This window comes from Miscanthus floridulus, chromosome 4 (genome assembly GCF_019320115.1).
Source record: "Miscanthus floridulus cultivar M001 chromosome 4, ASM1932011v1, whole genome shotgun sequence".
In the NCBI taxonomy this organism is placed as follows: domain Eukaryota; kingdom Viridiplantae; phylum Streptophyta; class Magnoliopsida; order Poales; family Poaceae; genus Miscanthus; species Miscanthus floridulus.
The window spans coordinates 76,175,843-76,187,952 of record NC_089583.1 but is presented as its reverse complement, the minus strand read 5'-3'; the positions used below and the strand labels follow the sequence as shown (position 1 = coordinate 76,187,952).

The 12,110-nt window shown below is 44.3% G+C and overlaps 3 protein-coding genes across 3 annotated transcripts; 2 read left to right on the top strand and 1 right to left on the bottom strand.

The window, feature by feature from the left end:
* Positions 1-1,282: 1,282 nt before the first annotated feature.
* Positions 1,283-4,173, top strand: LOC136551759 (uncharacterized). Its single transcript, XM_066543300.1, has 4 exons — positions 1,283-1,546; positions 1,830-1,939; positions 3,562-3,704; positions 3,921-4,173. The coding sequence occupies exons 1-4, from the start codon at positions 1,384-1,386 to the stop codon at positions 3,961-3,963; spliced, it is 459 nt and encodes a 152-aa protein (XP_066399397.1). The 5' UTR covers positions 1,283-1,383; the 3' UTR covers positions 3,964-4,173.
* Positions 4,174-5,893: 1,720 nt separating this feature from the next.
* On the top strand, positions 5,894-8,146 carry LOC136549833 (fructose-bisphosphate aldolase-lysine N-methyltransferase, chloroplastic-like). Its single transcript, XM_066541255.1, has 6 exons — positions 5,894-6,446; positions 6,548-6,576; positions 6,666-6,877; positions 7,087-7,209; positions 7,350-7,754; positions 7,840-8,146. Exons 1-6 carry the CDS (start codon positions 5,977-5,979, stop codon positions 8,050-8,052), a joined length of 1,452 nt encoding a protein of 483 aa, XP_066397352.1. The 5' UTR covers positions 5,894-5,976; the 3' UTR covers positions 8,053-8,146.
* Positions 8,142-11,405, bottom strand: LOC136549832 (pentatricopeptide repeat-containing protein At5g61400-like). Its single transcript, XM_066541254.1, has one exon. It carries the CDS (start codon positions 11,198-11,200, stop codon positions 9,293-9,295), a length of 1,908 nt encoding a protein of 635 aa, XP_066397351.1. The 5' UTR covers positions 11,201-11,405; the 3' UTR covers positions 8,142-9,292.
* Between the last annotated feature and the right edge of the window lie 705 nt (positions 11,406-12,110).

Genomic DNA, 12,110 nt, shown 5'->3' with positions numbered 1-12,110 from the left:
ATCTTTGGCCGTGGATCAGGTGTTGTTGGTCCTTCCCCTCTCCCTGCCACTTCATCTTCATCTACTTCTACTGTTTCTGAGCTATCAGCTTACTTAGACAGTGACAATGCCACTTTTTATGAGGATAATTTTGACCTACTTCTATGGTGACGTGACCACAGGCTAACCTTTCCAATCCTGTCTATAATGGCTAGAGATATCCTATCAGTTTTTGTATCTACTGTGTCTTCAGAGTCTTGTTTCAGTTTGATAGGTAGGATAATTGAGGAACGGCGGCAGCGCTTGTCACCAGAGACTGTGGAGATGCTGACCTGCTTAAAGGACTAGAAGTTAGGAGAAAAAAGGGAACAATATGCTGTTGACAACCAAGAACTTAAAGACTCATTCCAGAACTTGTACCTTGATGAAGATGGACCTGCTAGTGGTGCTCCTGGTACTTAGTGAGGTACTGAGATTGAGACTTGCCTCCTGAGTGTGTCTGTGTGTGTGATCTGTGACTGTGAAAGGGTGTATGTGACTGTGAAAGACCTGTCTATCATTTGAACAATGGTTAATTAAGAGCTGGTTGCACTCTCTTTTTTTCTTTTTAGGGTTTTTCACAAGGGTGAGTTTTACCTAGAAAGGTTTTTAATGAGGCAACATTGTACTAAACAGCTCATTTTGGTTATTTCTGTTGTCTGTCGACTTTAGACTTTGATTCTGTGAATCAGTGAATGTATGAAACTATGATCTGTGAATGTATCGGACATTTCGACTTCGATTCTGTGAATGTATGAAAATGTGACTGTATTGGACAAGTTTTGGACTTTGATTTTGTGAATGTAAGAAACTGTGATGATGTATTGATGTGAACTGTGAATGTATGAATTATGAAACTGTGGACTGTTATCTGTTTGTGAAACTTTGATTCTGTGAATGCAAAGGGTAACAGATCGCGGCCTGGCACGGCCCGTGATTCTGGCCGTGCTTCGCGGGCCGGCCCGGTAAGGAAATCGGCCCATAGGGCCGTGCCTGGGCCGAAGGCCAGGCCCGTGGCCCTATGAGGCACGGCCCGTGAGGCACGGCGTGCCGTGCTGGCCCGTTGGCTATCGGGGCGTGTTGGCACGGGCCCGTGCCGTGCCGTGCTGGGCCGGCCCGTTGGCCATATATAAAGGAAGGAAAGAGCACTTGTCCAATTTCAGCCCAATGCATCCAACTGGAAGAACCGGCCCATTAAACGGCCCTATTAGGCCTTTTACACCAAGGCCCTTGTCCGTCCCGTCCAGATATCTTCGTCGTCCTCCCGTCGTCGTCGTCAGTCGTCGTATCTGAGCCAAATCTTACTTGGAAGTAGGGTTTTGGCCTGTCCAATCCGATCCACCTTGTGCAGTTGCACTTGCACCGATGGGGAAGGACTCGAAGCCGAAGGACGCCAAGGGGAAGGACGCCAAGGGGAAGGGCAAGCAGGCGGCCGGCTCCTCTGGCGGCGACGATGGCGGTGGCAAGGGAGGCAAGGGCAAGAGCGGCAAGTCCGCTGACGGACTCGGCACCTGCACCTACGTCAAAGGTACCGTTCCTTCTCCGTTGGCCGGGATGTATTGCGCGCGAGGATTTCGTATGGTATTAGGTGAAAGCTTGTACGGTCAGATCTCACGTTTTTGGAGGTGCCTTAGGTCTTCAGTAGGATGGACCATCCGTAACGTAACTGATTGTGATTCTCTCGTTTTATAGGAAAAGTTGTCAAATTGAGTTGCAATTAGCATCGCCGTTAGTTATGTCTATGTTTTGTTTTTCAGTTGCAAGTAACCAAACAAAAGCTGATTGATGATTATATTGTCCTACATCTGCAGCTAGGCACGTATTGTGTGAGAAGCAGGGGAAGATCAATGAAGCTTATAAGAAGTTGCAGGATGGATGGCTGGGCAATGGGGACAAAGTCCCTCCTGCTGAGTTTGCTAAGGTAAGGGCTTGATTGATGGGCACTGCTCACTCAACTAGGCTCAAGAACAGTTAGGTTTGCTACTTTGCTTAGATGAAAAGGGTAGTGAGCGACTATGCACATTGATACTGACTAGACTTCGTTACTTTGTGACTTTGGGAGTTTAATAACATTAATTACAGACCTTGTACTTATTCATGACATACAGTTAACTGTCTGCATCACTGTTTTCTTGCACTGATAGTTTCCTGTGATTTTGAATGAGCTGATGATCTTTGGTTGCACTTTGATAAGATCCTGACTGCCGTAAGTCCATTTGTTTCATGGCAAGTGCAGAGAATAGATGTTGTGTATGGGCAGTGATTAGTTAAAGGTGGGGTGCTTTTGCTGGCATCTAAATGATGCATGTTTGTGTATTGTATTGATGAAAGGGTTTGGGTGATTTTATTGTGGTTGGCAACCTACTTCTTCCGTCCTAAAATATAAGGGATCCGAGTTTGTCCTAAGTCAAACTATGCTAAGTTTGACCATGTTTATAGAGAAGAGGATTAACATCTATTACATCCAAAATGTAAACTTATGAAAATATATTTTATAATATATCCAATGATGCTATTTGATGTTGTAAATATTATTCTTCTTTTCTATAAATTTGATCAAATCTAGTATAGTTTGACTTAGAACAAACTCCGATACCTTATATTTCAGAATCAAGTGGGTAGTACTTGGCTGTTGGCTTAGCCATTTTCTTACTGGGAACTAGTCTGGGTACTGCTGTCCAAATGATGAGCTATCATAATACTCCCTCTATCCCTAAAAGAATGCAATTCTGAAACACTGTCATGTTTTAGTATATCAAGTTTGACCAATTATAGATAAAAAAGTATAAATATTTATAATATCAAATAAATACCATTAGATTAATTACGAAATGTATTTTCATAATAAATTGAATTGGAGCCAAAAATATGAATACTATTTACTAGAAACTTGGACAAATGTGAAGCACTTTAACTGGCACGCAACCTATAGTTGCATTCTTTTGGGGACGGAGGTAGTAGCTTTTGCTTGGAAAGGAGCAAAGGCAAGTTGTAGTTAAGATCACTGCAAATTAGTTTTATATTCTTGTTCCTATAAAGCTTTGGAAATCTGTGTTTATGTGCAAGAGCAATGAGGAAGTTGCAGTGCAAAGGTATTTTGTAGCAAACTTGTTTACGAGGCTATTTCAGCTATTATATCTTCACATGCATTTTACTATTCTATTGGAACTAGGAATGCCAGTTCTGGTGTAAACTCTAATTGAAATTCGCCGGCTTGTCAACCTTGGGAAGCCCAATTGGAGATTGGAATCTGCATAGAGTACTGAAAATGGCCAATAGTTATGAATGTTCCCTATTCAAAGGTTGATGAACTTTTTTAATGATTCAGTTTGAGATCTGGTTGGAGCATGCTTATAGCTGCTATTTAATGGGGTGCATTTGACATCAAATTTCTGTTGTTGACCTCGTATATGTTATTGGACTTAAACTCTGTTCTTCCATTTACAATCTGACTAACTATTTTCTTGAAGATTTTCTCAGAAGTTTTTATACCATTAGGTACCAAGATGATAACACATCCTGACTTTCTTTTTCAAACTACAGGTAGCACAAGAGTATTCTGAATGCCCATCAGGGAAGAAAGGTGGAGACCTTGGTTGGTTCCCTCGTGGCAAGATGGCTGGCCCTTTCCAGGAGGTTGCTTTCAACACTCCTGTGGGAGCTGTTAGCGCACCATTCAAGTCCACGTATGCCTTTGTCACTGTTTTTCTTCCATTGTTGGCCTATTGAATAACCTGGCAGTAGTGCCCATTCCACAAATCCTGGACTTGAGACTAGGCTCTTATGCTGCTTGAAAATATGGAAAACACTGAATGCTCTTGAAAATACCATCTTCGTTAAGGCTACTGATCGTATCTCATCTTTTATCAGCTGCTTACTACGACACTGTGTTTCCTGTGCAGGCATGGGTATCACTTTATCCTCTGCGAAGGAAGGAAGAACTGATCCAGAAGTGTGATTCAGGTTGGGGAGACCGCATCATCAGGCTGTATGAGACGCAATGCAAACTACTCATCTTCTCTAATAAACGTTGGACTTGTGTACTTTGTGTTGGGCTATTCGCATCCCATCCCTAAGGACTTGCCAAAACAAAAGAATGTGGTGTTTGGCTGTAATTAACATATGATACTGATAATCTGATACGGCATACCTATCTGGGTCGGGGTTTAGCATGTGCATGCCATTTATGTTTCAGACACCACCGCGGTACCACATCGTGGTAATAATACCCTCTTCGTCCACCCTCTTCGTTTTTGAGTGGGGCGTGTGTTTGGTTTTGGCCACTCACGCGCCATACCAAAATTTGGCTCGCCAGTGAAAATTGGAGCCATTTGCTTTTGTAATCAAAGTTTGGTTTGTCCTTGGAAAATTGGCCCTCCCTATGCACATTACTACATTAGGAAGCCGATCCTAGGCGCGGCGTGGGCGAGCAAAATGCCAGCCTAATTTTGGCTTTCCGTGTGAAGGCATTTTGCGTGAAAAGGGCTGAGCTGGCGGGACATTTGGACATGTATGGTTGCACGCAGTTCAAGGTTTTAAGGGCATACATCTTTATTTAAATCAAAATACATCTTAAATTGTATATCATATTTCCAAATCGTTGACACGAAAATATTGTTTATAATTAAAATCTACAAAATAAGGCTTCAGTTGACTATATTTTGACAAAAAAAATAAATTTACTAATATATGGATTTCACATGTCATACTCGTAGTGAAATTTGGTAGAAAATGAAAATACATCTTAAATTATATACCATATTTCCAAATCGTTGACACAAAAATATTGTTTGTAATTAAAATCTACAAAATAAGGCTTCAGTTGACTATATTTTGACAAAAAAAATTAAATTTACTAATATACGGATTTCACATGTCATACTCATATTCGTAGTGAAATTTGGTAGAAATAAAATAAATTTACTGACATATGTATCTCACATGTTATCATACTCATACTCGTAGTGAAATTTGGCAGAGCTATCAACCAAGCCATAAGCACATGCGTGCGCATGGATGGGAAGGCTCTCTAGCCTCCAGTGTGTGGGAAATGTACAGTACCCACGCGTGCGTGTACCCTAAATTTTTCTGAAAAAAATCAGTAAAAGGTGCGACATCAAGGTTTCAACCCTGGTAGGTAGTGTCTCACTGAGCAGCCCGACCACCGGACCACATGCTCATTTGCAACACTGCCCATATTTTAGCTTGGCCACTATCCAAATATATCTAATATACGAATAAATTTTGGTTATACCCTATTTTGGCTAAGGCCAAAATTTAGCTTGGCCAACTAGAGCCTATATCCAAACACACCCTACGCCACATCTCTATCTTTTCAAGGATTTTGGTTTAAATCATCATAAATATGTTATTCTATGATTCCTCTGTCCAAAATTGTAGTTAAAATAATTTTGTCAAATTTCTCAAACATTAACCAAGTTTACATAAGAATAAATCAACACCTATTATAATTTTATTATTTATTCATGAAATATGTATTGATGTGCATGTGTGAATTTGTAGTTATTAAGAATATTAAAATTGGAGAAGTTTAACTTAAGGTAAAGCTAAAAGCTGCCATTCTGATCGGACGGAGTATCTAAATTGCGTAATGTCGCTGAACGACGCATCTCAATTGTGTTCTAGCACTGTACAAAGAACTAATCATCTACTCATATTATGAGCATTCTTGAATCATTTTAAAATTTGAGATAATTCGTGGAACATCTGCAGGATAATAACCTCGTGTTTGCTAGGGGGGAAACGCCTTTTGGCACGGCCTCGGTCGGCTATCTCACCGCTGATCATATCCACTCCCGCCATAGTAACAAAAAAAAAAAAAAAACTATGGATATGCCGATATGGAAACCAACGGTCATCGTCGCCCAAACCACAATCCCCTCCATCGGGGGATCCCCACCTCTCCGCCTCCGCCTCCTTGCCGCGCGCCACCGCGTCATGGCCACGCTCCACCACCACCTCCTACCCCTGCAGCGTCTGCCCAACTCTCCTCGCCTCCGCCTCCCCACGAAGCCATCGAGGCCCCACAGTCGGCTGCTCCCCCGCGCGGCAGCCAGCACTACCGCGACAGTGTCCGCGCTGGAGGACTTCCGGCGGTGGCTCGCCTCTCATAGCGTGGGCGATGGAGGAAAAGCCTTTCCAGCCGCCGTGCTGGAGGGCCTCGGCCTCGTGGCGGCGCGGGATCTGCCCCGCGGGGAGGTCGTCGCGGAGGTGCCCAAGAAGCTCTGGATGGACGCCGACGCCGTCGCGGCCTCCGACATCGGCCGCGCCTGCGGCGGCGGCGGGGGCCTCCGGCCCTGGGTCGCCGTCGCGCTGCTGCTTCTCAGTGAGGTCGCGCGCGGGGCGGACTCGCCGTGGGCGCCCTACCTGGCCATCCTCCCGCGCCAGACGGACTCCACCATCTTCTGGTGAGTGGGCTGACGCCGATCGCTCTATTTTGTGTTTGGCGAACTGCTTCTGAGCTATTCTCATTCTGATGTTTGAGTGGCGCTTGGTGCCTCCAGTGCAGGTCTGAAGAAGAGCTCCTAGAGATACAAGGTCAGTGTGCGATGTAATGCAAAAAAAAGTTCATGTCAATTGTGTGCGGGATTTGTCGGTAACTTTTATGCTACTTCTGTCACTTGCAGGAACACAGTTGCTAAGCACCACAGTGGGTGTGAAAGAGTATGTGCAAAGCGAATTTGATAGTGTTCAAGCAGAGATCATAAGCACAAATAAGGACCTCTTCCCTGGTAGCATAACATTTGATGATTTCCTATGGGCATTTGGAATACTAAGATCAAGGGTGTTTCCAGAGCTCCGTGGAGATAAGCTTGCTCTCGTACCATTTGCTGATTTGGTAAGTTCTCAAAATGCAATCGATATTGGTGTTTTCTAAATTCTAATCCAACAGGCTATGATTCTTACTTATTGTTGCTACATGGTCCTTGTAATTTCTATGATTAAGTTAACATGTCCAAAAATATTCCATATTTTCCATCAGAGAGTGCCTTATTTGAATGTTGGAAATGCATTCTTTAAAATTGTTTGACTTTCTTGGCAAATCAGGTTAATCACAGTCCTGATATCACCTCAGAAGGATCAAGTTGGGAGATCAAAGGAAAGGGTCTTTTTGGAAGGGAACTCATGTTCTCCTTGCGAACACCAGTGGATGTTAAATCTGGACAGCAGGTACAGATGAAGTTCGATTTTTTTCTGCACTAGGTGCATTGTTTTTGTGGCTTTAAGCATTTATATGTCATACTGGATGCTTCAAGTGATAAGCTAAAAATGTGCAATTTATAACTGAGCACTGGGATTTGCATTGACAGATGTATATCCAGTATGATCTGGACAAGAGTAATGCTGAACTGGCACTTGACTATGGGTTTGTGGAATCAAATCCATCAAGGGATTCATATACTGTGACCCTGGAAATCTCTGAATCTGATCCATTTTATGAAAACAAGCTTGACATTGCAGAGTTAAACGGACTGGGGGAAACTGCATATTTTGATATAATCCTTGACGAACCCCTTCCTCCTCAAATGCTCCCTTACCTGCGATTACTTTGCATTGGCGGAACAGATGCATTTCTCTTGGAAGCACTCTTCAGGAATTCGGTTTGGGGCCACCTTGAACTGCCATTGAGTCCTGACAATGAGGAATCAATATGTCAGGTCATGCGAGATGCCTGCAAATCAGCCCTTGCTGCCTACCATACCACAATAGAAGAGGTTTACCTATTGACTAGATGTAGCTATTCTTTTCCTTAATCTTTTTATCTTAATTAATCTTATGAAACATGTGTGTAATATTCAGGATGAAGAACTATCGGAAAGAGAGAATTTGCAGCCAAGACTTACAATTGCAATTGGAGTAAGGGCCGGTGAAAAGAAAGTACTCCAGCACATTGATAATATTTTTAAACAGAGGGAGGAGGAATTAGATGGCCTAGAGTACTACCAGGAAAGAAGACTCAAGGATCTTGGTTTAGTCGGTGACAATGGTAAAATTATTTTTTGGGAGTCCTAGATATTGTTTCTAGTAATGCTATTTGTCCAATAGTGCTAATGAAAGAAATCCCTTCTGACACTGTTAACAAGAAATGCATGGTAAATGGCGTGCACATTTCTGTGACATAATCACATAATAAGTAAAAGAAAATTGGGGAAATTAAATCATCATCAACATTTAAAAGAATACATGATCATCAGTTCATCACTGATGGTCGCATCAGGTGAACAGTTAAATTAACATCCACCTAACTACAGGTTGGACGTCCTCTCTAGTGCATATGCCGACAAACTTGACTAAAACCTGTACAATATCTATGAGGCCTTTTTGTTGCGCAGGGGTTGGCAGGAAATGGCAAGGAATATAGTTCAATTCCCTGCCAATCCCTCTCAATCCATGTCAACCCACATCAAAACGAGAAAGGCCATAATAAATCTCTGCAAGTGCAGCATATGTTGTATACTTGCATCTACATGTACATCCTTCTTCAGACAAGCCAGGGTCATCCCTAGTGGAGAGCTAGTCCCAGTTTAGCAACCAGCTGCGTGTGCATGATGGGCTTGTGCATATGTCATTTGCAATGGTTTGGCTTCAACCCTCATCACAACCATCTTCTCTAGTTCCTGTTAATCAGCATTGTTGCTCATAATGTCACAGGAAAGGAATATGCTCTTTTCATTCAGAACCTGTACCACAAAATTCAGAGCCTGTACCACAAAATGGCAGCAAAAAATCAAATCCAGTGGCTTCAAATTTTCATCCGTCTTGAGAACAAGGTCAATAAGCAGAGGGCTTTCCAAACAGCAAACTTTCAATGTTAACATGGGACTCGAAACATCGGTCGTTTGCAGATTTGACACTGGACCCACATTCATAAACACAGATGGACCCACTTGTCATCCACCCGAGTGTCATCATAATCGAGGAGTCAATCTTTCGAGTGTCATTTTTGCAATTTTTTCAGCAAAATGGTGCGTCATATTGATGACTGAGTCTGAAGGGTCAGGCCTGGTGCAAGCGGTAGAGTCTTACCGCTTGTGACCGGAAGGTCCCGGGTTCGAGTCGCGGTCTCCTCGCATTGCACAGGCGAGGGCAAGGCTTGCCACTAACACCCTTCCCCAGACCCCGCACAGAGCGGGAGCTCTCTGCACTGGGTACGCCCTTTATATTGATGACCAAGTCTGTGACAAGCTGAAAGGTTCCACAACCTGTGAACTCGCTTTTGCTCTGAAAATCTCAAGTATGTAGAAGCCAATTCTTAACTTACAACAGTTTGGGGGTCATTCAGTGGTGCCCATGACCAAATCTCAGGGCAGACTATCTTGTACCTCATTGGTTTAACACCAACCTTCATCATATCAGCATAGAGCATCATGGCATTCAAGACATAGCCAAGCATGCACTGCCCTCGTATCAGTAGTGTATAGGTGAAGCTATCAGGCATCATACCTGATCTTCTCATGTAGGAGAAAAGCTTGCCAGCTTCATAGTGTTGGCCGTCTAAATACAGGCCATATATCAAGGTCATATATATCACACTGTTTGGAATTAAAGGGTCTTCTTCAGTTGTAAAGTTTGAGAAGAAAGAATGAATATCACTGTACTTTATCCCTGAGTGCTCCATCACAAACCTGACTGCATCCTGAACCCTATTCTCTCTGCACAGACAATCAACAAGAACTGACACTGTAATAGCATTAGGTGAAATACCATTCTCTATCATTTCCTTGTGGAAACGAAAAGCAGCATCTATGCCACCATTCTTGGCATGGCCATGAATAAGAGCAGTGTATGTGACCACATTAGGCTCGATCCCTTTAGCCACCATCTCAGTGTATATAGCCATTGCTATTTGCATCTTCCCTAGTTTTGAATGCCCGTCTATCAAGGAGGAGTATGACACCACATTGGGCTCAATTCCAACCTCAGTCATTCTAGTGCATGTTGCTAGCGCTTCCTCCAAATTCCCATTCCTGCAGTACTCATCAATCAGTGCATTGTAAGCAGCTGCATTCAGATTAGCACCATCTTCCCTCACACCTTCAAGAAACCTGGCCGCTACCTGCATTTGCCCTCCGTCACAAAGGCCTCTCACAACAATGCTGCAGGTGAACTCATCTGGGCACAAACCTAAGCGAGTCATCTCCTGATAAAGTGACAATGCTTCTTGTGCATTTCCAGACCTGAAAGCTCCATCCATCAAACTGTTGTACACAGGAACGGTAGGAGCAACCCCAAACCTGGGCATGTCAAGGAACATATCTTTTGCTTCACTAAACCTCATCGCTTTACAGAAACCGTCAATCAGGGTTGTAAAGACAACAGCATTTGGAATGAGGTCACTATTCAGCAATTCCTGGTACAACACAAATGCACTGTTGACATCATCTCTCAGACAGTGACCGCTCATCAGCACATTGTATGTATACTGATTAGGCTGCATCCCTGCTTCCTTCATAGCGCCAAACAACCGCTCAGCATCACCAATGCAGCCCTCTTCACAAAGCACACATATCATCGTCGTGTATGTGACCACATTCGGATCAATCTGCCGTGCCACCATCTGATCCCACATCTCCTGAGCCTTCGCCACAGCACCCTGGTAACGGCATGCATTGATAAGAGTATTGTACGTGACCACACTGGGCACCATCCCCCGTCTAAGCATTTCGTCGAACAACTCCCAGGCGCACCCAGACCTGCGTGCTTTCACGAGTCCGTCCAGGACCGCGTTGCACGCGGGCAGCGCCGGCAGCGTCCACAAGCGCCGGAACACGTACAGGGCCTCGTCGAGCAGCTCCATCTGGGAGAGGGCGATGACGAGCACGCCGAGGGCGGGGGCAGGGGAGGTGGAGGTGGAGGAGAGAGCCGCGAATGCGGCGCCGGCCCCGGCGGTTGTGGCAGCAGAACTCCGCCCGGGGAAGGAAGAGGACACCTGGACGAGGGATTTCGTCAAACGGATGGCGTGCGCGAAGTTCTTGGCCGCGACCGCGCCGTGGACGGCGGCGGCGAGGTGCGCGGCGCGGTTGTGGGAGGGAGGTGGAATGGCAGCGGCCGCGGCGGGGCCGGAGGTGGAGAGGCTGTGGCGGCGGCGGAGATGGCGGTGCGGAGCGGTAGGGCGGCGGCGGGAGAAGAGGAGACAGAGAGACGGAGAGGAGGGCGGCATGGGGGCATTGGGGCCGCGGCAATCTGCCGTATTTGACTACGGGGTTGTTCTACCATAAGATGACGTCATGACTGAGCAGCCGGTGCTCGGCGCTCACTCCCACGAGTCAAGAGCGCTGATTTCTACATTTTGCCTATTATTTTTTTTTCTTTTTGCGATCATTTCTACATTTGCTCTTCAACGGCCACCGGATATATTCCGCAGTGCAATGACCAATTGATCATGAATACAGTTATGGTTCTCTTTGTTCTGCTTTTATAATTTTTCATGTCTATAATAGTAGCGAGAAAACAAAGTATTTTCTCCGTCCCAAATTATAAAACATTGTTTGGCTGTACTGTGTGTTGTCTTTTTAATTGTACCGGTTAATTGTCATGCACCTAAAATATGGCAATTCCGTTGAAAAAGTACTCGCGAGGAATTTGGGCACTAAGACGTTAGCTTTACATGTGAATTGCAGTTTATTTTGCTGTACAATGTTTTTCTAAACGCTAAATAGTAAACAATTAATCACTTACCATTTAGTTATTATTCAAGCTAAACGATCAATTAGATAGGCTAAATGGTCAATTAAACAAGATAAACAAACGATTAAACTGAAACGGCTTACCATCATGTAGAGCTTACATGGTGTTTAAGCGGATTAAACTGCTATTTGGCAAGTATAGTGCTTAGTGACTCCTTTTAACTAAGTGTGCAAGACTTAATTTTTCTAAGAAATGAGAAATCATGAAATGACAATACTATAAAAACAACAAATTGCAGATGGGCTTGTAGCTCAGTGGTAGGACATCCGGTAGAGGTGCCACCCACCTAGGGCTCGAATGCTAGGTGCTACACAATAAAAATCCGCCTCGCTGGCGCAGCCAGAGTTCGGGGGTTCTTTTCGCGGTCGGGACGAGTCGCTTGG

What these genes read in the sequence shown, in the direction of transcription:
- LOC136551759 (XM_066543300.1), top strand. Translation starts at nt 1,384, where the DNA reads ATGGGGAAGGACTCGAAGCCGAAGGACGCCAAGGGGAAGGACGCCAAG. An exon ending in CTCCTGCTGAGTTTGCTAAG is followed by an intron (nt 1,940 to 3,561) that starts GTAAGGGCTTGA and finishes TTCAAACTACAG; the next exon opens with GTAGCACAAGAGTATTCTGA. An exon ending in AGCGCACCATTCAAGTCCAC is followed by an intron (nt 3,705 to 3,920) that starts GTATGCCTTTGT and finishes TTTCCTGTGCAG; the next exon opens with GCATGGGTATCACTTTATCC.
- LOC136549833 (XM_066541255.1), top strand. Translation starts at nt 5,977, where the DNA reads ATGGCCACGCTCCACCACCACCTCCTACCCCTGCAGCGTCTGCCCAAC. An exon ending in ACGGACTCCACCATCTTCTG is followed by an intron (nt 6,447 to 6,547) that starts GTGAGTGGGCTG and finishes CCTCCAGTGCAG; the next exon opens with GTCTGAAGAAGAGCTCCTAG. An exon ending in ATGTTAAATCTGGACAGCAG is followed by an intron (nt 7,210 to 7,349) that starts GTACAGATGAAG and finishes TTGCATTGACAG; the next exon opens with ATGTATATCCAGTATGATCT.
- LOC136549832 (XM_066541254.1), bottom strand. Translation starts at nt 11,200, where the DNA reads ATGCCGCCCTCCTCTCCGTCTCTCTGTCTCCTCTTCTCCCGCCGCCGC.